Source organism: Capra hircus, chromosome 1 (genome assembly GCF_001704415.2).
Source record: "Capra hircus breed San Clemente chromosome 1, ASM170441v1, whole genome shotgun sequence".
NCBI lineage: Eukaryota > Metazoa > Chordata > Mammalia > Artiodactyla > Bovidae > Capra > Capra hircus.
The window spans coordinates 74,773,484-74,799,797 of record NC_030808.1 but is presented as its reverse complement, the minus strand read 5'-3'; the positions used below and the strand labels follow the sequence as shown (position 1 = coordinate 74,799,797).

General features: G+C 39.1%; 1 protein-coding gene across 3 annotated transcripts in view; it reads right to left on the bottom strand.

Annotated features, from left to right (window-relative positions):
* The window catches only part of FGF12 (fibroblast growth factor 12), a 613,055-nt gene that overhangs the window by 242,032 nt on the left and 344,709 nt on the right, over nucleotides 1-26,314 (bottom strand). Inside the window, exon 1 of one of the 3 annotated variants that reach the window (XM_013963800.2) lies at nucleotides 8,655-8,825. The exons of the other annotated variants lie outside the window; for them this stretch is intronic. Within the exon in view, the coding sequence (XP_013819254.2) occupies nucleotides 8,655-8,754 (100 nt within the window). The 5' untranslated portion in view covers nucleotides 8,755-8,825. Of the gene's footprint in view, nucleotides 1-8,654; nucleotides 8,826-26,314 lie in introns of those variants that run through there. 3 annotated transcript variants of the gene reach the window in all.

The following is a 26,314-nucleotide window of genomic DNA, read 5'->3' as shown; positions in this document are numbered from 1 at the left end:
AACCAACACAATACTGTAAAGCAATTGTCCTTCAATTAAAAATAAATAAATTTAATTAAAAAAATAATTTTATGCTTTAATTTCCTCACCAATAAAATCTGGAAGTTAAAGTAAGTGATATCTAGGTCCTTTCTATGATTCTCTATTGATGTTGAGCAACTATGACTTAAAGTCTCTTTGACTTGAGAATCTTCTTCTCTAAAGAGTGCCAGAAATCAAACCACAGATTCATTCTGAATGTGCTGTTTCTATGCCCGCCCCACCCCAACAAGGGATATGTAGGAGAGCACATATTGATAGCTAGCTAAACTCAATGCAAAAATATATATTTGACCCCTACCATCTAACAAACCCTTATCAACCTTCTCAGGCTCAGTTCCAGATCACTTCCCCCAGGAAGACTTGGCTATTATTAAGTGTGAGTCACTTTTATAATCAGAGGAAATAAGAATGTCTGAGCTTCTGCCGACAGGTAAATGCTACTGCAGTACATTCAACCCTATATTTGCACTCAGGAGACTCAGCTTTGAACCACAATTGCTGTGGGGTCTTGAGCAAGTCACTTAGTATCTGAGGCTATTCTCCAATCTGTATAATGGGAAAAAATAATTCTTATGCTATCTATCAACATTTATAATTTCAGATGAATAAATAAATGTAATAGTGTGAAATGAAAAGCCCCATAATAATATAAACTCTGCTGCTGCTGCTGCTAAGTCACTTCAGTCATGTCCAACTCTATATGACCCCATAGACGGCAGCCCACCAGGCTCCCCTGTCCCTGGGATTCTCCAGACGAGAACACTGGAGTGGGTTGCCATTTCCTTCTCCAATGCATGAAAGTGAAAAGTGAAAGTGAAGTCGCTCAGTCGTGTCCGACTCTTAGTGACCCCATGGACTGCAGCCTACCAGGCTCCTCCATCCATGGGATTTTCCAGGCAAAAGTACTGGAGTGGGGTGCCAATGCAAGGTCTAATTTTTCAACCCTGAAAATTGAGAAACAGTTTAAGTGAGATAAAGGGAGCATTTTACAAATAGACTTGTCTCCTGATTTACATTTTAGTAAAATATTGAGTTCTTAATGTCACTAAAGTAACCAAAAGACTAGCAGCAGATGATAGAAAAGGACAGAAGGAAGGAAAGGGACAGCTGTCTTATAACTCATATTTTATTTCTAATAAATTTGATCAGATCACCTTAAGAAGTCATATTTTGGCTGGTAATGAGACACATGGCAGCTGAATCATTAATGTCTGAAAATGATTGTTTGTTTTTTTTTTCCAAGCTCCTCTTTCTGTAGTGGTAATTCTTTTGCTATGGTGAAGCTATCTCTTTGTTGGGACCCTGGGAATTCAGGTTGGTAACTCCTGTTCACGATAATGAGCACTGGGCTTGTACATCAACCTCAACTGCAGTGCCAGAACAAGGTCAGAGTCTGAGTTTTAATTACATGATGATTTATGAAAGTGAATGTATTATACTATAGCTATTTCAAAGGAGATCTGATCATCTAGTAAACAAATGCTCTGAACCTAGGATGTGTAATAGAAAGGAGTATGGCCTGCCTGACAGGGCTATACCTTTATTATCATCAAACCCTATCAACCTTTACAGGTTCAGTTCAAAAAATCACCTCTACCAGGAAGATGTGGCTGTCATAAGGGAGGATCACTTTTATAATTGGGGGAATAAAAGAAAGTGTTTTGTTGTATTTTAAAGAAAGAGGTTTAAAAATGAGACCAGTTTTTGGGACATCTAACATTCTGGGTGCATTCAATAAACATGCTTTATATTTTTCAGACTATGCTTAGGGATCTAGCAAATCAGTAAGACCTGTGCTGTCCTCAGGGAGCACCTAGTCTAATGCATGGAACATACATATATATAATACTATGTGGATAACTGTTAAATTATGAATGGAAGCAGAGTGGTGTGATACCATAAGGAGCAAGGGACTTGATGAAGGCACCTCATTTGTCACTTGAAGAGTGAATGCACTTTCACAGGCAAAGAAACCAGAGGAAGAGCACTGCAGACAGACAATGGGTAAAGGGGAAAATAGCACGGCAGACTTTGGCAACGATGTAGAATCTGGCCCAGGTATAATACATGGCAGAAGTTTTCAAACGCTGACAGGTAGGTAACTGCCTATTCTCAACAAATGTTCATAGGTCAAAAGTGAAATAAGAAAAATAAGGTCAATGGAATAAGTTTTATTAAGCTAATTTTATATTCAATTGATATGCTTCTCCTTGATTCTAAGATTATGTTTCCCATTATATTTTCATTTTTTAATGAAATGATGGCTATATTATTAGATGGTGACAAGACATGGGTTTGGTTTATTCCCTTTTGTACTCTGAAGTAGTGCAGCAAATACTGCTAGATTTTTCTCCAAAATCCATTTCCTCTTTTTCCTGGGCACCCAGCTAGACCATATGTCCTAGCCTCGCTTGCAGTTAGGTTTGGCAGATGAATGAGTGTCATATGGAATGTTAAGTGGAAGTGATGTGTGCCATTTTCAGGCCAAGGCTTTTAAAAGCAAACATTCTCCTCCACATTTTCCCTTCCTTATTGCTGGCTGGATTTAGATGACAAAGCCCTAGAAGATGTCAATAAAATAGGAGAATTCTGGTGGAAAAAAAGACTACAGCCATCAGAAATATCCACCCTGGACAGTTAGGTGAATAAGAACTAGCAGTGGGTATACATAGTGACTTCCTTCCTAAGAGAATATGAAAAGGGGATGGAGGGTGGGAGGTTACCTCACAGTGCAGAAACCTGACACATAAGATGCTATCTCAGCCAGGGGGTCAGGGTTAAGGTCAACAGTCATGAAACATGCTGATAGCACCTACCCTTGATATGACGTGAATGGCACTTTACCTCTGGGATCTTCCTCCCCAAAACCCATAACCCCAGTCTAATCAGGAGGAAAACATCAAACAAATCTCAACTGAAAGATATTCTACAAAACAACTGACAAGTACCACTTGAAACTGCCAAAAAATTAAAAGGAAAAAAAAAGAAATTCTGAGAAAATGTCACAGCAAAAAGGAGCCTAAGGAGATACAACAACAAATGCAATTGGTGTCCTTGATGTGACCCTGGAACTGAAAAAGGACATTAAGCAAAAGTTGAGGACATCTGAATAAAGTATGGATTTAAGTCAATCATAACGTATCAATACCAATTCACTAACTGTCACAAATATACCAAATAAATGTAAGATGTTCATATGGGAAACTAGGTGTAAGATACATGGGAACTCTTTGTACTATTTTAATCTTTCTATAAATGTAAAAGGATTTTAAAATAAAAACTTTATTAAAAATTATAATTATAGCCACAAAAGCAAGTAAAAAAAATGTTACCTTCAAAGAGGTTGGTAAAAAAATAAGGTAAAGCATAGGACCTCAAGTTTAGCACTGATTCCCTTCAGGATGACATGGCAATTTCCACAGAGTGTTTGACTTGTGGAAAGTCAAACACTTTCCACTTTTGACAGCCACTCAGAAAAGCTGATACCTGAAGGAGTTATCTAGACATTCCTGCTGCCTTAATGTGTGGTGCTATGACGTTGTTACCTAAGTATATACTTGAAATCAGAACACAGTCAGAGCCAAGGGAACCTGATCACACATCTCAAATGAATACTAGATTGCAGGACAGAATGAATTTTTTTTTAATTGAAAAGGAACTTGGAAGCCAACACCTTCATTCTTCAAAATACCTTCTTTCATTAACATCAAAGACAGAAAATAAAAACTGAGCCTCAGAGGGAAAATGTCTTGTCCAAGGTCATCCAGCCAACACATGGATGAGTTAGGATAAGACTCCTTTCCAATATACTGAATGAACATCAACCTTTCCTTTCCAAAGAACATCCATGACATAATCTGTAGCTTGTGTGGGCTTCAGAACTGGGACTAGCTGGGGTTGGGTGGGTGAGGAGAGGAAAGCAGAGAAGAAATGAGAAGGAGGAAGGGGAGCACCTAGGTGTGCATAAAGTGTGCATAAGGTGTGCATAAGTCACATCAGTTATTGAAGTGTGGGAGTGACAAAGGAAAGGGGTTATGGGAAGCTGCAAGAAATATATATGTCTGTGTGTGTGTATGCATATATTAGATATTAACATATTTGTACCCGTATAAAACACAATATAAAATATGTATTACATGTTGTTTAGTCGCTAAGTCGTGTCCAACTCTTTGTGATCCCATGGACTGTAGCCCACCAGGCTCCTCTGTCCATGGGATTTTCCATTTCCTTCTCCAGGGGATCTTCCCAACACAAGAATCAAACCCATATCTCCTGCAATGGCAGGCAGATTTTTCACCATTGAGCCACCGAGGAAGCCCCATATATACATACATATGATACTAAAATTGGATTGTGTTTATCTAGGGCCAGCCTGTTCAACATTTGTACCTAAACTTAGAGAAAGTGTCCCCATGTAAACTCCAATGTAAAATAAAAAATATAAGAGTGATCCCAATTTTGTTATGGAAGTCATATCCAGACAAGTAACAGTACTTATTATAATAATAATAGTAATATATTATATTATATTATATTATATTATTGGCTGAACCCATCTACTTCCTACCAGGCATTTCCTCATGATTTTACTACAGTTGTATCTGATACTCACTACTGAATGTGTAAGGTACTTTTTCTCATTGGTCAGGTGAGATGATCATGATTCATTTACCCAAGGTTATAGAACTAGATTCTCCAGGCAAGAATACTGGAGTGGGTTACCATGCCCTTCTCCAGGGGATCTTCCCAACCCAGGGATCGAACCCGGGTCTCCCACATTGGAGGCAGACACGCTTTAACCTCTGAGCCACCAGGGAAGCCCAGTTAAGGAAGAGAGAGGCATTCTCCAGCTCTGTTGGGTCCCTTTAAGAAAGACACTGGTGAAACTGAAACATGTCCAGAGGAATAGGAGCCAAATAAAGAGGGTACAAAGGACTGTCACATGAAAAATGGCTGAATGAACAGTGGATATGCAGCCTGCACAAGGGAGGACTCAGGGGACAGGAGAGCTGTCCCCGCTTTCTTGAGAGTATAAGTAGGAAGACAGAAGTAAGAAGAGGCCAATTTGTTCTGAGTGGCTCCACAGGGACAGAACTAGGGCCAGTGGGTGAACATTATGGGGAGGCAGGTAAAAAAAGGACCTTTCTGTAAACTGTATTCACAAAGAGAACAAGCTGTCTAAGGAAAACAGTGAGTTTGTTGGCCCTGGACAAAAGCAGAGACAAGCAGAAAAAAAGCTACAGGTCAGGACAGCAACGAAGGGCACAGAGGTCTCCGAAAGCTAAGGCATTCTGTGCGGCAATGAGAGGTCCTTTCCAGGCCTGAGGTCCTGGAAAGCTTTGCGATAAGCCAGATGGCGGTTAAACACAAGCTCACATTTCTACTTCTTAGTGTGTGCTTAGAACAGGGAATTGAAAAGACTGTTGAACAAGCATTCTGCGAATGCAGAGGTCTTTGTAAATGTTAAGCACGCTTTGTGTGGTAATTTGATGGCTTTTTTTTTTTTTTAATCAGTCTCTGTGGGCTTACAAACAGACCCTCAGTATCAAGGTTTAATGTTGCCCATTTAAAGGAACTGAGATTGAAGAGGCTGTTAAATTGTGATTCTTGTCAAGTGCTTCTGGGCCTCATACTGCTGCAGATTTCAAAATTAGATTATCAGGGTTGGAAATTGTTCATAAACAGATATACTTCTGACAATCACAGCTAAAGGGTATAGACTAGGGCACATTTGCATACCATACATCAAAGCCCCAGACAAATCAGAGATTGATACAGGAAGACACTGGAAAGAGGACAGAATTTATCTGGACTTTTGAATACACTGCAAAAATGACAGTCACACTAAGCTGGGGGAACTTATTCAAAATACTTGTTTAGGAAAAAAAGACACAGGCCTGAGACCCCACCTTCACTCAGGAGACTGCAGTGAATAAGGCAGAGATGCCACATCATGGGAAGTCACAGAACCAGCAGACTCTGTCTGCTCAGTGGGGTGAAGACTACCATGTCTTGTCCTGAGTCCTCAGTCCTCTAGCAGGTCAAGTGAAGGTGACAGATGCCTTCAGCAGTTACCCTCCCTGCTGCTGCTGCTGCTGCTGCTAAGTCGCTTCCGTCGTGTCCAACTCTGTGCGACCCCAGAGATGGCTGCCCACCAGGCTCCCCGTCCCTGGGATTCTCCAGGCAAGAACACTGGAGTGGGTTGCCATTTCCTTCTCCAATGCATGGAAGTGAAAAGTGAAAGTGAACTCCCTGAGTCGTGTCCGACTCTTAGAGACCCCACGGACTGCAGCCACGGAAATTCCCTGTAACAATAATAATCCAAAGAGGACTCTGTATTTATAATTGCAAATCTATTTTCTCAACCAGCAGATACGAACAGCACATTTTATCCAAAAAACAAGGATGTACTGAGCACCAGACTTTCCAATAGTTATTTTAGGTAGAGGGGATAACTAGTGATAAGCTCATAAAACAGCTCTTGAAAAAGAAATGCCCCAAACCTGATTTTCATGGGACTGATTTCTAAGGGGTCAATCTTCCCACCATGGCTGATTCACAACTAACATTTGACCTCACTGGATGCAGAGCTGAAGCAGACAAGATGCACATTCCAGGTTCCAGCACAGCGCTGAGTACAGCAGAGCACAGCCATGAAGTTTACATTCTAACTGGGAAGACAAGATGGAAATGAACAATTCATATACAACACTGTTTTCTGTTGTAAAGGTACCATGACAAAATGAAGGCGATGGAAAAGGATGGAGGGTCCAGGGGATGAGAGTGTTACTGTGGACAGCACGGTTAGCAGCGGACTTGACCAAGACCTGATGAAGAGCCCTGGGGTAAGAGCTAAGAGCATCCAGAAACAGGGACAGGAAATGCAAAGTAATGCTAATGCTTGAAAAGACTGGGTACCAGCAGATGAGAGGCTCTCTGAAGATCCTCCTCTTGACCAGGAGCTGGCAAACTACAGCCCTGCTGCTGCCAATTCTGTAAATAAAGTTTTATTGGAACACAGCCCATGTTCCTTCATTCACACATTTGCCCCTGGCTACTTCTGTGCTACAACAACAGAGATGAGTAGTTGCAACAGAGGTCCTACAGCCTGAAAAGCCTAAAATATTTACTAACAGGCCCCTTCCAGAAAAAGTCGGCCGACCCTTTCTTTAGACCCTGATGATGTAGTTCCTGCTGCTCGAAATGCCCACCTCATCTGCTGCTTAGGCCCAGAGCTGCTCCCCACCCCTCCAGGCTGTCTTCCACTGGGCCTTCCCTGACACCCTGAGGCTAAATTAATCACTCCCTCGGGCACAGGCGAGGACTCCCCACACTGTCACAGCTGTTTGCTTATGCTCTGTCTCCGCTGCTGAACTAGGTTTAGCTCCTCGATGGCAAGGAGCTTGAATGATTCACGACCCTGTCCCAACACCCAGCACAGGGCCAGGCACAGAGTAGGTACAGGCTGTTTGCATGTGGACAGAAAGGAGGTAAGTGATAACTGGGATTTTCCACTGTGACGGTGACTTTTAGAGGAGCTCCTCATTTGTAAGAGAGTTGTGTAAAGCCTTTGAATACTTTCAGTGCCTTTCCTCCCTTTCAGTGCCTTTCCTCCCTTTCAGTCTCAGCCCCTCCACCCTGAACGCAGTCTGACAAGCACAGCAGCATCCTCCATAAACCGCACATACTCCAAAGCCCTGAGTTGCCTCCCACTTCAGCGGCAATCAAGTGACCTTGAGACAGGCAACTCTCAACCTTCATGCTGCCTCAAAGCTAAATGGAAAGAAAGGACACAGCTTTCCAAAGTATCCTCTTCACTAAAGCAGTCTGGGCTGGGAAGATGGGGAAGATCGGAGAAGCAGGGCAGGGAAATGCCCATCAGATGGGGTTTCTGTGCTGAGCCAGTTTTATTCCTTGTACCATTAACCCTGTCCCTCCCAGTTTCCTCTCTAGAGGAAGATGCTCGTGAAAACTTAAAATAACTCAAATACCATTTACTGACTTCCAACACGCACTAGGTGCTGGGTACAAAAATGAGTAAGATGCAACTCCTGCCTTGACAGCACCCACAGCCTCGTCGCTGAGGCACACACACCATAAACCATAACCAAGTGCTGTACTAGGGAAACAAACAAAATGCCATGAAATCACAGAGCAGGGCTGCTAAGCTGACCTGGGGTGGTGGGTTCTAGGACAAGAAGCAGTAAAGAAAGGCTTCGGAGTTGAAGCAACATTTCAGACTTGGCCTTGAATAGGCAGGGCAGTTGTGCTTTGAGCAACATTAGCAGGAGGGCCAGCCCCATGTGAGACACAAGCTGCGCATATTCAGAGAGTGTACAAGTGCACGAGACAGGCCAGGGTATGGGGAAATAAAAGGTGCACACAATGGCTGGAGGTAACAGCAGAAGGGAAATATGGATCCAAGGCACTTGAGGTTCTTTAAGGAGCTAATAACATGTATTTTATCCTTTAAAACAATGAGCTCCAAACTCTTTCGTGCATATATCTCTATCTGTGAAATGTTAAATCTACAACCTCCATATGAAAAGAAGCAGGGGCCTGTGAGGGCTTCCCAGGACAGAAACCATCCCCCGCAATGGACCTTTGCTTACCTTTTGTCTGCAGAAAAACTTTAGTCAAAGAAGAAATTTTATCAGAAAAATGAGAAAATACAGAAACAAAAAAAGCAGTCAAACAAGACCAAATAATCATAGCTTAGTCATTAAATAAAGTCAAGGACTTTTAGTTCCTCCTCAAGGACGACAGATAATCTTCAGAGCCATATCCTTTGAGCTGTTTTGTAGACACTGAAATCCAGGTGGAAGAAGTTAACTACATGATGGCCAGGCTATAGCCATGATACAAGGTGCCACAGTTCTGAGAACTGGCCTCAGAGCAACGGGAACAAACGGACCCTGAAACTGAAGACTAACTGTACTTTGAACAGTCAAGAGGATGCGGACCAGACCACCGCACGACTAATTTCAAGACGACTGTGGCTGTCAGAGCGGCCGTGCTGTTTCTGCATAGAGCACCCCCCTCTGTCCATGCACCCCTGAAATTCCCCTTTAAAAAGCTCTCGTCCAGTGATCGTCACGGGGAGCTGGCCTTTGGACATGAGTCTACTCTCCCTGGCAGATGCCAGCCTCCAAAATAAAGCAAACTTTCAAAACAAACTTACGGTTACCAAAACGGAAAAAGGAGGGGGAAGGGATAAATCAGGAGCTTGCTATTAATATACACACATTACTATATATAAGGTAGATAACCATCAAGGGCCTAATGTATGTAGCACAGAGAACTCAATTCACTGTTCTGTATTAACTTATATGGAAAAAGAACCTGAAAAAAAAAAAAAGGATATATGTATAAGTGAGTCAATTTGCTGTACACCTGTAACTAACATTGTAAAGCAACTATACTCAAATAAAATTTTTAAAAATCCAAAGATACAAATAAGATTTTTTAAAAAAAGCAAACTTTCCTTTCCATAAATCTGGCCTCTTGCATATTGGCTTTTGCGTGGCAAGTTGCTAGACCTGAGTTTTGGTAACACATGTATATATATTTATTATTTGTAAAGTACATGCAGGTACTACCACATACATTATACATATATTATAAATTAAAGCTCAAATGTTTTAAAAAAGACCAGTACTAAAAACACACAAAAAGAAAACATCCACATAACAAAGTTTGTCTTGAGAAAGACAAACATCAGTAGTGTGGAATCAGTCAATAAGGAAACTGAAGGATTTTAAGCCTGGGGATAAATTATGAGGGCAGTATTTTAGAAAGCCATGCTGGAGAACAACAGAGAAGGATGACTTAGAGGGCATAGTGCTGTGGTCCGAGAAGCCACACGGGAAGCCACTGACATATAGTGAAGCCTTCGGAAGGGAGTGGCAGGGACGGTGGAGAGAAGTCAGCCTGAGGACTGCTGGTGCTTGGTGGGCTTGGGAGATGGAGCATGTGTAGACTCCCTTCAGCTCTGGAAAACTGTATGACCTCTCCTCCAAATAAAAATCTATCATTGGCCTTTAAGGGAGCCCTGTGTCAGAGTAGAATACCATGGAATATCATGAAATATGAGGGGGGGCGGAGCTTAATGTGAGCATTCCTAGGAACCCAAATGACTTCTTTGCCTTTCTAATGATTTGCATTCATGAAGGAGGGTTTGACTCTGGTCAACCTCCCTGAGTCACAGCTCTTGGTCTTCCTTATACTATCATCCAGGGAAGGGGACCTGAAATGAGCCTTGTCTTCCAGGCAACTCAAGAATGAGCTCCAGAGAACGAAAATCATGAGATATTTCAAACAGAAAGGTAATCCTACAATCTGAAGATTTTAGAACCAGAAAAGTCCTTCAAAATGATCTAATTCTACAGATGAAGAAGCAGAACACAGAAGAGAGTAGAAACTCCATTACAGCTAATACCTGGAATTGGGGCTTTTTAACAGACCATGATCCTTCTGTGCTGTGTCCCTTTAAATAAAATCATTTTTTCATACCTCTCACAGGTGTCCTGGCCTTGTCCCAAATGAGCTGTGTGGTATCCAGAAAGCTATTTCATTTCTTTGTACACAGGCATACTTTGCTTCTGGCGAAATCGTTTGAATGACTAGGACCTATTTCTGAAGACTGTTCTGAGGAATTATGAATATATACTGTACCAGTGGGAAGTGGAGGTTCAAGAGGGAGGGGACATATGTATACCTACGGCTGATTCATGCTGATGCATAGCAGAAACCAACGCAGCATTGCAAAGCAATTATCCTTTAATTAAAAATAAATAAATTTGTTAATAAACAATATACATTGCACCAGTGGAATGCAGGGACAATACAGGGGTGTGGGAGTAGGAGGCACAGACAATTTGGTGTAAGACAGACTCAAGGATGTATTGTACTACACAAGGAATATAACAAATATTTTGTAATAGCTTTAAATATAAAGTAATCTTTAAAAACTGTAATAACTTCTTTAATGTTTTAAAAAAGAATACACATTGTAATTTGTTCAACAACCTGCAAGTAGCCTTGACTGTGTAGTAGATTTAACTCTCAAGATAGAATTAATGTGGTTTGGAAGACCCATATTAGGAGCAGTAGCAATGGGCAAATTCTCCTGAGTTTCATTCACTGATAAAAATTGCCAAACATTTACCACATACCAGGGGCTTTCCAGGTGGTGCTAGTGATAACCCGCCTGTCAATGCAACAGACAGAAGAGATGCAGGTTTGATCCCTGGGTCAGGAAGATCCCCTGGAGGAGGCCATAGCCACCCACTCCAGTTTCTTGCCTGGAGAATTCCATGGACAGAGGAGCCTGGTCGGCTACAGTCCTTGGGGTTGCAAAGAGTCGGGCACGACTGAAAGGACTTAGCACACACACACTCCCGCATACCACATACCAGGTGGTATTTGCGTGGACTATCTCTTTGAATTCTCAAAGGAATAATTGAAGGCAGATATTGGGCCTCTTTTCAGATTAAGAAACTGAGGCTTACAGAAGTTAAATCACTTGTTCTAAATCACAGAGGTAATAAATATCAGAACCATGGGTCAAAGCCAGAACCCTCTGCTCTGTACACCTTCTCTCTGCTAATCAGTTGTCTGTTGAAGAAATCTAACGGGCTGATATTCCTCTCTTCTTTCTTTTTGGTGATCAGCCCACAGAAATGGTAGAAACCTATGAAGCGATGGACCTAGAATAAACAGCAAACGCTAAGCTGGAGTTAAAACTTTTGGCATCCTAGTATAAAAAGGAAAAAAAAGGGGACGGGGAGTATAGACACTTCCATGCATCCAAATAGTCTTCTGTAATAATAGCATCCTCGCTTGGCATAGAAAAATCTGCTCAGTTAGTCTTAAGGCCTGTTTTTCACAGACACATCTTTTGGCACCAGAAATAAATGAACAGAGGAGCACAGGCATGACAGTTCCCTGACATCAGAGGAGCAGCACTGTTGGACCTGTCCTAAAACTGTCGTGTATCTCAGAGGAAATCTTTTCATTCAAATTGGCAAGCTTGGGGAATTCCCTCATATACCACAAATCTAAATTACCTGCAGGTAAAATGCCATTGTTGTAAAATGTGATCTTTGTCTGTCATCTTTTTTATAGTATCCACCAAGAAAAATCTGCAGAGTCAACCAGAGAGAGCTGAAGAGGTAATAATACTTTCTGCAGAAGAGTCATTTAGAGTTCCAACAGCATATTCATCAGTTTCAACTCAGCAGCAACTTCAGGCCAGGCAGGATGGTGCAACGGAGAACAGGTCAGGAGATCTAGACACCTGGGGTTTCTTTCCAACTGTTGGCTCCTCTCCATCCCCACCGTCAACACCTTGATCCAGGCCATCACAGCTCCCAGCTAGATTCCTCCAACATTCACCTACAGTTCACCTATACTCTTACTCTATTTCCCTTCCAAACCATACCATTACTGCAGAGTTAATATTTTACAGGATAAATTGGATCACATCACTCTCCTGCTTAAACCCTTTCATAGCTTCCCATTTCATTTACAATAAAACGTCAAACCCTAAGCATGGCCTGGAGAGCTTTGCACCATCTGGCTCCTGTCTACCATTCCATCATCATCACAATTTACTTTCTCCTTGGCTCACTAAGCTCAAGGTACACGTGCCTTCGTTCCCTTCAGACCTAAAGATCTTTGCACATGCATTTTCCTTTGCCTGGATTGATTTCTTCCTAAGATAAACTCAGGTTTTAGCTTATATGTCACTCCACAGAGGTCTTGCCTGAGCCCCCAACCTAAATCTGCCTTCATATTCAGATTCTCTGCCAATACATTAATTTTCCCCCTTCATAACATACATCCTAATGTGTAATTAGATACCTATTTTTCTTTATTTGTTTAATATCTATTTCCTCCTCTATAGCACCCATGAAGGTGAGGTCATGTTAGTCTTACCCTTCACGTTATACCCAGAACTCAGTGCCACTAACATAACATAAGGAGCAAACAAATATTTGTTCAATGTACTGATTTCCTCTCTCTAGGATTCAGACTTCAACTATGAAATGACGATTTGGGAATAAATCAGTGGCTGGAAGTTTATAATCCCAGAAACCTAAGGGACTTATTAGTACAAACAGAGACAACAAGCTCTTTGCAATGAATTAAAGTAAAAATGAAAGAAGTATATTTAATAAGAATTTTTTAGAGATTATATCACCATATATTAATAAAGATTGTCAAATTCTATTTAAAATATACAAACTGTAATAATGCAATTCAATAATTACATGATATAACAATAAATACATAAAAAAGTAGAAATAGTTATCAAATGTGGATGGTACACTTGTGATGTAAATATGGATCAAATTCATATTTAAGGTATATGCTATACCTCAAATTCACCTTGGGAGGGTCTCAGTTGCTTTCAACTTGGAAGTAACTGAAAGAGAAGTAAAGGAATTGTCACTGTGAATGATTATGAGGGGCCATTATAGATGCACAGATGAAAAATTCCATGGACAAAGATACGAGCCTGTGGTATCAGACAAGAGTGTCAAGACAGTACTCGCAAGAGTTATCATGGAACACCCATGGAAAAACAAAAGCAAAAAAAGCCTGATTCTCTCCTGGCCAAAGCCAAGAAGCACATACCTCAGGGTTCAGTGCTACAGGGATTATTCATAGCCAGTGATTCTCCCAAATTTTTTAGAGGAGGCCAGCTTGACTTTAATACCATTACCTACTTAAAAAATTGCCAATGGTTTCCCTTTGGTATATGACACATTCTAGTAACAAAAGGCACAATCTGTCAACAAGTAAAATTTTAAATAGCCATATGTTTGTTGGGAAAAACAAGTAAACATTAAAACATACATTAAATTTTATCTGTGTGCTACAGAATTAAAAATTCATTTTCTTTTGCAGGAAAAAAATCATTTTCATTTGATACTTCAAAATCTTTCACTTTGTTCTATAAAAAAAAGCTTAATTTTAGAATCTCTGTGTTTTGTTTCTAAATGACGAGTTAGGAGAATAAATGTGAAGCTCTTTCCAAGTATTCACACAAAACCCATTCTGCATGTGGATCATCTTTATTGTCATAAAAGGGAAACCAAATTAGATAGATGTTCATGAGACTTTCTCTTTTAAGTTTCCATTCAGGCTCTATAAACTTTCTGATGTGCTGTATAAGAATTCTGATCAGTGATTTTAATTTAAATTTCGGTGACGTTTACCTTGATTACAATTTGCAAATTAACTGTAAGTTTACATACTCATTAACAAATTCCTTTGAATTGTTTTTAACATGAAATAAGTATTTCAAATATGTGAAAAATAGATAATAATAACCTCAACAAATAAGTTAACATGAACCAGGGACTACCAAATGATTTTGATTCACAGCATTTATTAATTCAAACTTTACAACAGTTCTACAAGGATTTTTTTGGTTTTGTTTTTGTTTGGTTTTGTTTTGTTTTTCGCTTCATTTTACAGTGATGAGATTAATGCACAAGGAAATAAAGTAATTGCCCAATTTCCCACATTCCCACATAAAAGGGCTTTTATGATTTGAGCTCAGGAAGTCTGGCTCCAAAACCCACAGGGCACATTTCCATTCTCTGCTGCTAAGTCACTTCAGTCATGTCCGACTCTGTGCAACCCCATAGAGGGCAGCCCACCAGGCTCCCCCGTCCCTGGGATTCTCCAGGCAAGAACTCTGGAGTGGGTTGCCATTTCCTTCTCCAATGCATGAAAATGAAAAGTGAAAGTGAAGTCGCACAGTCGTGTCCGACTCTTCACAACCCCATGGACTGCAGCCCACCAGGCTCCTCCATCCATGGGATTTTCCAGGCAAGAGTACTGGAGTGGGGTGCCATTGCCTTCTCAGATTCTCTACTATCTCAAATATTTATGAACTCACCATCCACATTTAATGAAGACTAACATTTTCCATAGTTGCCTCATCTTTTTATATAATTAAAATATTCTAAGCATCTCCTTAATTCCATTATATTACCTTCCAAACCACACCCAACCACATTTCTGAATTTGGTATGTGTAGCTTTCTCGTTCATACGTTTGTTCCTTTACTCCCTCTTTATGTATCCCCTCAAACTACTTAGTGCCTGTGCATTGTACATTTTTACATAAAAAGTACCTTGCTGTGTGTACCATTCAGCAATTTGATTATCTCACCAACATTTTATAAACATTGCGTGCTTGGATTTTCAATTTTCATCTGATCCAAACGTTCCTTAAGAGCTCACTATAATCACTTTACATTCATTGTAATTTCTGATTTAGCTGTTTTTATTTCCATCATCATAGTGTGTGTTTCCTATTTACATTACATTTCTTTCCTTTTCTACTCATCCTTGTATGAGTGCATGCTAAGTCACTTCAGTCATGTCCAACTCTGTCCCATTCCACGGACTGTAGCCTGCCAGGCTCCTCTGTCCATGGGATTTTCCAGGCAAAAATACTACCCCCTCCTCCAGGGGATCTTCTTGACCCAGGCAGTGAACCTGCCTCTTGTATTTCCTGCATTGGCAGCAGGTTCTTTACCATTAGCACCACCTGGAAAGCCCTTACTTACCCTTATGTTCTTTCAATTGGGTTGATTTAGTTTTCTTTATCACTTCCTAATTTTCCCCCTCGTCTTAATTTGGAAAGTACAGTCTATTCCTATCAACTTAGGGGTTACTTTAAATATTTTTAACATAAATTTGTTATTTAGCAAACTCCAAGTATAAGTGTTACCACTGAGCTTCTACCAAATAATGCAAGCATCTTCCAAATCTAAAATCCTCTCATTTCATTTCTATCACTGAATAGATGTCTAGTTTCTTTTTAAGCCCATGAAAACATTGCCTTAGGATCTTTATTACTGATTACATAGTAAATATAACAACATGTTTTCCATACATTTTGCTCACCATTGTACTTTTAACCCCTTCCCTCTAGATTCAACTTTGCCTTTGTGAACCAATAAGAAGAAACTGGAGAAGGAAATGGCAACCCACTCCAGTATTCTTGCCTGGAGAATCTCATGGACAGAGAAGCCTAGTGGGCTACAGTTCACGGGGTCGCAAAGAGTAAGACATTACTGAGTGACTTGTCATGACTTGGCACAATAACTTGTAAATGGTAAAGCTTCTCAGTCTATGCCATGGAAATTGCTTTTCCCTTTCTTTCTTTTGATTTGTAGTTAAATGGATATGCTATATCAAATGATGGTTACTTTCTCCCAGCATTCTGAAAATACTAGCCCATTGTCTTCTAGCAACCATTATTGCTGATGACAAGTCTGCAGTAGGTCAACCTATCATTCACTAGTGGTTAATCTTTTTTTCTCTGGTCACTTTTAAGATACTTTCACCTTCATTGTAATATGGTTTTACTACAATTCAAATGAGAAATTATTAAGAACTTGATGAGATAAAGTCACATGAAATTTTCAGTTCTGAAAATTGTTTTACATCTTTCTAATGTAGATGATCTAACATTATATTCCTTATTTTCCAGAACTCCTATGTCATGCATGTTGGAACTTCTCCTTATATACCCAATATATCTTAAATACTCATTCAATGATTTCTACCTCTCTGATCCTGAGTGATTTCTCTGATTTCACCTCCAATCCAAATATTTTCACATATTTTCAAATATACTTGGGTATAGTTTGCTTTTGAACACATGCATATTTTTTCTTACCAATGAAATTACTATCTAGCTATTTTTATATCTGGAGTCTACTTTTTTCCATACTGCCCTATTTCCGCTTACAATTTCTCCTTCTTTTAATTATTAAATATTTAAAACTTTCTTAATTTAACCCCTTCCCTGATCTAGTATCCGGAATTCAGGGATATAAATCCTACAATTAGCAGTGCTCTGTCTTTGCATGGTTTCTATCTAAGATTTTCTTAAATGAAAGTTGTTTTGTACTGCCTTGAACTGTGAAACCATGAGGAAGGCTTGTCATGATACTTTGTGGATTTCTTCAACTGCAGAGAAGTTTTTACATTAACTTCTCAGACTGGAAATCTTGCTTAACAGGGAGGGTTGTTAATATTTTAAAATGTGATTTCAGACCTCGCCCCAGGAAGTAGTCCTGTTCAAGGTTTCTAATTCCTTACAGGTAACACTGTAAGGTAACACTAACAACCTTATGTAAGTGTCAAGTTCCTTTCAGTTTTCCTTGACAGGTGGAGAATGTTCCTAACTCACCATTTTTCAGACAGAGCAGTGTCTCTTACACATTCCAGTCTGCCTAACACAGATCTGAGGACCCATCCCCTGGGCATGCATGCAGGCTAACCCCAGTGTCCAACTATTGATTCCCATGTCTGGTTCTATAATCCCCCATGAGGCACACGAAATCAGTTTCTGCTCATCTCCATGAATATAAATACCTCTTCATTTCTGGCAGCCGAGGAGTTCCCCTCTTTGGTTTTCAGCTCAACTATGCATTTCAATTTTTGCTGTTGTTGTTATACTCTTGCCAGCAGAACCATCTATTTTTAAATGGGAAGCAGAGTCCTTTTGTAACAGCTCAGATTACAATACTCAAAGTCTTATCATTTCAACATCCATGTTTCCTATGCTTTCCGTCTTTAACAAACGGCACATAACAAGGATAACATTGAAACTCTGTAATCTTCAAAACCATCACTGGAGTTAGAACTGTGCCATCAAATTAAGAAAAAGGACTAAAGTCACAAGCACACTTATCTGATCTCTTCTATGTGTCAGAGAGCCATTCATTCAGTAATCGAGAGCCTAACAGAGACAGGAACTAATAATCAAGGGGACTGGAGTACAGTAGGGAGCTCATTAATTATATGTTTCTAAACTTTAAACCTGAAAGGATAATTAACTTTTTAAATTATATATTTGATTGCTTTAAGGAAAATAATACATATAAACAGATATCATTTTTCCTAAAGGACTGCACACCCCTAGTTGAGAAAACAATCTTATTCCCTTTCTTTATTTTACAAGTGAGGGGGTAGAGCCCCAGTGCAAAAATAACTTTTCTTATATTATACATTCATCAAAATTAAACCCGAGCTTTCTCCTAAATATTAAAATAGCTCTTCTAAAAATTCAAAGGTATGGACATGACTACTTTGCACTTAGAAGCTGACCAAATAAATCCCCGACTCTTGATAAACATAATTTTAGTAAGCTTTATTCAAGATTTCTAAATGCAATAGAGCCAGCATCCATTTTTCATGTTTTAGGAAAATAGCTGAGAACATTCCATAACTGGTGTTAAGTGTACATTCTAATTTAAGAAAATAATATTTATTTGTTCTATCTTACATTTTTAATCTTTCTTCCAACTCTGCAGAACAAGAAACACTTCTTCTCTAGCTTCAGTAATTCATACCTACTTTTTCTCATGCAGTGTTTGCTTTAGTCACTAATTCATGTTGACTCTTTCACAACCCCATGATTTGTAGCCTGTCAGGCTCCTCTGTCCGTGGGATTTCCCAGGCAAGAGGACTAGAGTGGGTTGTCATTTCCTTCTTCAGAGGATCTTCCCTGACCCAGGGATCGAACCCATGTCTCCTGCATCAGCAGGTGGATTCTTTACCACTGAGCCAGCAGAGAAGCCCAACTAGGTAATAAATACATGTGTATCTGACTATCCATGTAATATGTTAATAAATATAAATTATAACATACATTCTGGAGATAACCTAGGCAGAATGTCAAAAATGTCTCTTTGTACCCTGATATCTACAGTAAGGACAAAAAGAACACTAAAAACTTTAACTCTTTTAGAAATATTCAACAAAACAAGGATATTTACAAGTGCCTACTTCCTAGAACGGTATGTTTTACACTCATAACACAGCCATCACACACACACAAATAATTGTGGATTTTTCTTAAATTTCACATACCGAAGGATACTGCCTTATTTACCTAGTTTAGCGATATTAGTTTCTAGTCACTACGCATTAGCATCAATACACTATCAAAAGAAGTCAACAGAAAGAACACTGGGTTAGAAGTCAGAAAGTTTAAGTTCTAATCCTTGCTCTGCCATTTAAGCAATTCACGTCATTCTTCAGTTTTCTCAGGTAAGATTAAAGGAGTTGGATTGTCACAGTGATTTCTAGATATTTTGTTTTATGGTTTTAAAACAATAATGGTGATAGGCTTTAGGCTTATGATTTTATTATGTTTTAGTTACTGGGTACTGCCAAATACCCAGATTTGAACAGATTAATATACCACAGTGATGTATAACAGAGATTGTTATAGCATGGTGCTTGGGGGGAAAAAGCAGTCAGAAATTAATAACAAGATTTAAATTAAAGGCTGTGCCAAAAATCTGTAAGAACACTAAATCATTTCCAACTTTAAGCTATAATAATTAATATCCACTAATAATTAAGTGGGTGATGTGTAGTTTCAGTTCCAGGTGCCCAAGCTTCCCTTTCTTGTCTCATTATTAAGAATTACAACCAACTGTGCTGCAGATAAACCTTTAAGCAAAGCATATTTCATCTGTTTGCTTAATGGACTGGCATCTTCTTGGAATTCAGAGGACTGGAACTTAATATTGGTTGTGAGATAATTTACGGTTGACTTCAACATCCTCTCTCTCACATTGGGAAAACTCTCAGTCTATTTCACAGTCTGAAAGTTTATTTCATTTGCTTAAGTGAAAACATTCCAAGTGACATTCTAGAATCCTAGAATCTAGAGGATATAGGGAAGGTGGTTATCAGGGTAGAAACTGGCAAGACAAAACAAACAAACTACACTATAAACACTATGGGGGGGGTAACAGTGATGCTATTTCAAAAATGGTGTCTTGTCTAGGAATTAGAAAGACAGCAAAATAACCTGGGGGAGTCAGCCCCTAATTTTTCTAGTAAGGATTAAACAGAAGTCCTTACAAGCCTTTACACAACATTGTTCAAGGCAGTTACCTCATTATCAGAATGGCTTCCCTCTTCCTCACTGTATAGTAGCAAGGGAAAGAATACTGTGTTCTGTCAGTCGGTGCTATCCAAAGATGAGATAATGCAAGCCACATAGGTAATTTTAATCTTCTAACAGTTATATTTAAGAAAGGGAAAAATTGCAAAGTTATTTTAATGATATTTTTATTTAACTTAATATATCCAAAACATGTAATCAACATAGGAAGTATTATTGAGATATTTTGCATTTTTTCTTCATGCTAAGTCTTCAAAAACTACTGTGTATTTTTACAGTCACAACATATCTCAACTTGAACTAGCCATTTCCAAGGGCTCGAAAGCCACATGAGTTAATGACTCCCATATTAGACAACAGAGTTCTAGATAAATGCTCATCTTAACAGATACATTTCTCCAAAAAGCAAGAAAGTGCCTGAAACATAAAACAATAATTATCTGAGACCATATCATGATTCCTCAGAACAATTAAAACCAATAACAATAACCAAAGATCACATAAGTTCTGAAAAATACATTATCAAAGGAAGATGCAAGACAAACATCATATCCCAGGGCTCCTGCCTACCTGCCTGCCCTCTTTCCTTCCATTCTTACATTGGTCCTTCCTTCCACCAACACTCTGGCCTTGGTATCATGCCAAGAAATATAAATGTGAACAAGACAGTTAAGGTCAGAGCCCTCATAAAGATGACCGTGTAACAGGAAAGAGGAAACCTAACTAAATAAGTCTACAATAAATTAATTACAAATATGAGAAGTACTCCAGAGGACTCCTGGCTGTATGGTGGATGAACCCAACCTAGCCTCAAGGGAGTTGCTGTGGACTGAATGTTTGCCTCTCCCAAAATTTCTATGTTGAAACCTTAACCTCTAAGGTAACAATATTAGGAGGAAAGGCCCTTGGGACGTGAACAAGTTATAGGACTCTGCCATGAAGGGGACTAATGCTGTTATAAGAGGTTCCAGAGAGATCCCCTTCCCCTTCAACCCTGTGAGGTTACAGGAAAAAGATAGCCATTAGTGTGGAGGCAGGCCCTCATCCGACACTGACTCTATGGATCTTGTGATTTTAGACTTCCTGGCCTCCAGAACTGTCAGAAGTCAACCACTTTATGGAATTTCTGTTATAGCACCCTGAACAAACCAAGACGGGACTAAAACACAGCTTCCATCAGGACATAATACTGATGATGAAGGAGTCCTCAAGAACAAGGAGGAATTAGCTTGATGGAGCAGGTGGATAAGGAAAAATGTGGGAAATGGAAATTAATAACATTCTACACGAGGGAAGCAATATGAGAGAACAGTTCAAAGACAGAAATTACTCTGATGAGTTTAAACAATTTAAACTACTGCTGGAATTTAGAGACTAAGAGTATGAAACATAGCTTGAGATGAGTTTCAATCATTCAGAATGTTATAAACCATGCTGAAAGAAGCATGGAGTCATTTGAGGAGCTCTGGACTGAAAAAGCAGAAGATACATGGGACACATAGAAAAAGCACTTTAGAGTATACCTCTTTTTCTACTTACCCATCAATAATCCACTGATACAGGAGGTCTACCTATACCCAAACTGGCCACCTCTTTCCCACCTATGCAATGGTGCAGAACTTCAAAGACATAGCTATAAAAACCTAAACCCCACTATACAAATATAGCTTTGATTTTATGTACCTTTTGCCCAAGAATAACAGCCTTCCTTTTCTTATCAATTATTAGTGTTCTTCAATACTGCCTATAGCAATAACAAAATACAACACTATAAAAAAGAAATCACAAATCATTCAAAGAAAGCAACTAGCTTGCCCAAGCAACAGAATTCTTTTTTTTCCTCCTTTGCTAACACTAACCTAGAACAAGTAACCAACTCAAATAAATTATGTAACATTTATCATTATATAATTTATATGGATTATTTTCCAAATACAGTATTCCAAAACCTATAATTATAAAGTTTAGATTGTAAAAATGCCCTGTAGAAGGAAAGCCTATATTTTAAACTTTAACTTTCACAAAGAGTAATGGAAAGACACTGAAAACTTTGGAGCATAAAGATGACATAATCTAAGTCATATTTTAAAGGCTCAGTAGAGATTCCAAAAGAAAATAACAGATTGAAGGCCAGGCAGGGAGATAAATTAGAAAGTAACAACAGTGGACCAGTCGAGGGATGACAGAGTTTGATTAGTGTTTGGAAACAGAGGGTAGTTTAAGATGTAAAAATGTCTTGACATAGTTATTAATTGCATGCAAGCAGAGGAGATGCATGAGAGGGCAGTACAAACAGAAAGCATAGGTATGGAACCATGGCACCACCAGAATATTCTTATAAGAAATAAAGTAGCTCTTTAACTGAAATATTCCTCCCAAATTAGCGACATACTTCCCAGCATGTCATGAGAAACAAAATCTAAAGTTTATAGTTCTCTGACCAGGTGAAGATCCCTCTCTCCTTATGGCTACATTGACCACTGAGCTTGGAGTGCCTCTGTGAGATATCAGGGAGGTGATAGAGAGCTGTGCATGGTAACTTGGATCCTTATTCTTCTATGTATGTCTTTGCATGGCGCATATGCCGCTGTGAAAATTAACCAAGGGATGAAAAGGCAGTCCTAAAAGTGGGCATTACCAGTCTTTGAACCCATATATATCTTGGTGGTCAGACCAGGCTTAACACATCAAGGATGAATCGAAAGTTTCTGATTTAAACAAGATGGATATAGGTGCCATTTTTTGAAAAGAGGAACACTAACAGAGGAATAGATTTGGAATCAAAGTTTCAAATTCAGTTTAGGGTATTTTCAGTTTGAGGCACCAAGTAGAACTTGGCTAAACAGATTTAAAGCTCAGAAGAAAGTTCTTTACTGAGGATATAAAGGTGGCAGTGGTTGACTTTTGAGAAACACTGAGAGCACGTTTTCAGTGTTTAGTACCTAGAGTTGAGCTTTATTTATTCCATTCCAAAGAAAGAATAAATAGGATAAGCTAATTAAGGAGACTAAGGAGAAACCAGAAAGATTGGAGTAAACAACATTCAAAAGGAAGGATTGGGTGCTACCAAGAGGTCATATAAAGGAGGACTGGAAATTACCCCCTAGATTCAGTAAACTGGAGGTTATTAGTAACCACTGCAAGAGAAGTTTTTGGGTTTTTTTGTTTTTTTAGTATTGAGGGTAGAAGCCAGATTAGAAAGACATGAGGTGTAAGGAAGGAATGAAGAAAAGTTGATAATCAATATATTGTTAAGTTTGACCATGAACAAAAAGAAAGTAAGGACTTGACAAAGGATTGGGGGCTGTGGTAAGGTTATCTGTCTGTTTTAGAAGGATTTAAGATTTAAGAAAGATTTAGAATCTAAAATAACAAGCCTTTAAGAGAGACGGGAATTAAAGGTAAAGTATCCTTCTAGTGAAGGTCGAAGGGGATAAAATTCAGAACACAGGAGACTGGTCTCAGCTAGAAGGGAAAAACAACTTCATTATAACAGAAGGAAAGGAGAGAACAGATGTCAATTTGCTTATTCAGATATGAAAGCTCCCAAATATGACAGTTCCTTTTTACAGCAGGTGATTCTCACTCAATTTCCAGTACATACATGAGCACTCTGGTGGAGGGTGGGGGGAATGTACGCATACACATACATATAAATAAACATACACACACACACACATATATACTCTCAACTACATGGAGCACCTACTGAGTTATGACAGGTTTCTCACTGTCAAGTTGCAGGGGTATCATTCAGAGCACCATCTGCACAGATAAATCTGGAAGACAAATTACCTGTGTATTCCTATGGCAGGCCAGAGTAAAATGGGACTTATTCAGAGACTTCCCTGGTGGTCCAGCAGTCACGACTCCACTCTATCGATGCAGGGGGCCTGGGTTCGACCCCTGGTCAGGGAACTAGATCCCATATGCCACAACTAAGAGCCTGAATGCCGCATCTAAGACCTGGCACAGCCAAACTTTAAAAAATAATAACAATAATAGTAATGGTAAAAAAAATTCCAGAAAAGGGACTAATTTGAATGTCAGGAGAACTGACTCTGTTCCTAACTGTGACACTCTCATTTGGGGTAAATCACTTACCATCTCTGTTTTATAACGTCCACATCTGTATAGAGTATCAACAGATGATAGATAATGGATGGAGAGATAAGTAGGTAGACAGATTCAAAGAAGAAGGAAGAAAAAACGGCTTTTCAGGAAGCATGTGCAAAGACATAATTATGAATGGGCCTGTCACATTTAATGAATTTCATTGTAGCAGTGAGTTTCTACAATGTCCTGAGCAATATATACTGGGATATGTAGAGTGTCAAGTATCTCATTACCATGGAGCTCCTTCTGTTACTATTTACTTTTATATTATGGCATACTAATACTATATTCTATATTTCTGTAGATTTTTCTAATCTAAATTATATATATATAAGACTTTATATATATATATAAAACACCACTTTAATGGCAGAAAGTGAAAAGGAACTAAAGAGCCTCTTTGTGAGGATGAAAGAGGAGCATGAAAAAGCCAGTTTAAAACTCAATATTAAAAAAAAACTAAGATCATGGCATCTGGTTCCATCACTTCATAGCAAATGGAAGGGGAAACAATGGAAATAGTGACAGATTTCCTTTTCTCGAGCTCTGAAATCACTGCAGATGGTGACTGAAGGCACAAAATTAGTAGACGATTGCTTCTTGGCAGGAAATCTATGACAAACCTAAACAGTGTATTAAAAAGCAAAGACATCACTTTGCTGAAAAAGGTCCATATAGTCAAGGCTGTGGTTTTTCCAGTAGTCATGTATAGATGTGACAGCTGGACCATAATGTAGGCTGAGCACCAAAGAATTGATGCTTTTGAACTGCGGTACTAGAAAAGCTCTTGAAAGTTCCTTGACAAAGACTGAAAGCAGAATGAGAAGAGGGTGACAGAGGATGAGATGGCCGGATGGCATCACCAACTCAATGGACATGAGTTTGAGCAAACTCCGGGAGATACTGAAGGAAGCCTGGTGTGCTAAAGTCCTTGGGTTTGCAAACAGTCAGACACAATTGAGCAACTGAAACAAATGACCGTGAAACAGCCCATGGTCAAGTTTAAATTTCTTGCACTTCGAAGAGAACCTGTAGCTCAGCTCATAGCTCAGCCTTCTAAGGTTCCACATCCCCAGAATGTGGTACAGAATAAGGAAGCATTAACCTTCTAGACTCCTGAAAGAAGGCCAGAATGGAATTCAGGACAAAGGCCCTCTATCTAAGAATTAGAAGATTCATTAGTACTCATTATATTATATGGCTTAAATTAAATAAAGAATAAATTACATAAACCTAATTAGTAGCATCGGCTAAACACAAACACAGTGTCCCTCTCTCCAGAGCTAATTCTTTGGTTCCAAGTTGACTTAAATACATATTGCTCTGTGAGCTTCTCATGGTCCTGGATATTCTTTTTGATAGTTTGTGTGTTCACACGCTGTGTTTATTACTGTCTAATTATATACCAAGCCTGTGCTTGCATGTGTGAGCATACACACACACACACACACACACACTACTGCTGGCTGCAGTCTTCCTTGGGACTGTATCTCAAATATGATTTGTGGCAATTACTGTTTGAATCCAATTTCATTATTTGATTTTTTTTTCCTACATAAATTTCTTTGTCATAAGTTCTGACAGATTTATGACACAGGAATGCCATGCTTATACATCTCGCCCTCCAAAACAACATTTAAATCTTATCAAAAATACTTTCCTCATTTTCTTAAATTTACTGTAGAAATAAAGCGCTATCATCCACTGAAATGCAGATGAACAGTGAACGTGAAAGCTAAAAGAAGACTCAGATATCATTATTATTCAAATGATTATGTAATTTTGACTTTTTCTACTTTTCCTTCTACATCCATGGCAATGCATGAACAGAAACAGAGAAACATGGAAAGAACACAAATTGAAAATGACCAACTGGTAGGTGCAAAAATAAAACTATTTCTGATCTACTCAATAAAGAGGCTACTGGGGAAGATAATCTTATATAATCGAATACTGGAATTTAAGTCAAAAGCTGGGGGCGGTGCAAAAAGAAACTAAGAGCTAATGAACATTTACTATGTTTCAGGCAAAGGATTAGTACCTTCCTATATTTGATTCTCCTCCATAAGGTTGACACTAAGCCGCCTGGTACTCTCTTATCTCTAAACACTGCATGTGGTTGTAGTAGCTACTTACATGACACCATGGAATTCTGCAACAATAACATGAATAACAATGATATGAATACGAAAAAGGTCAA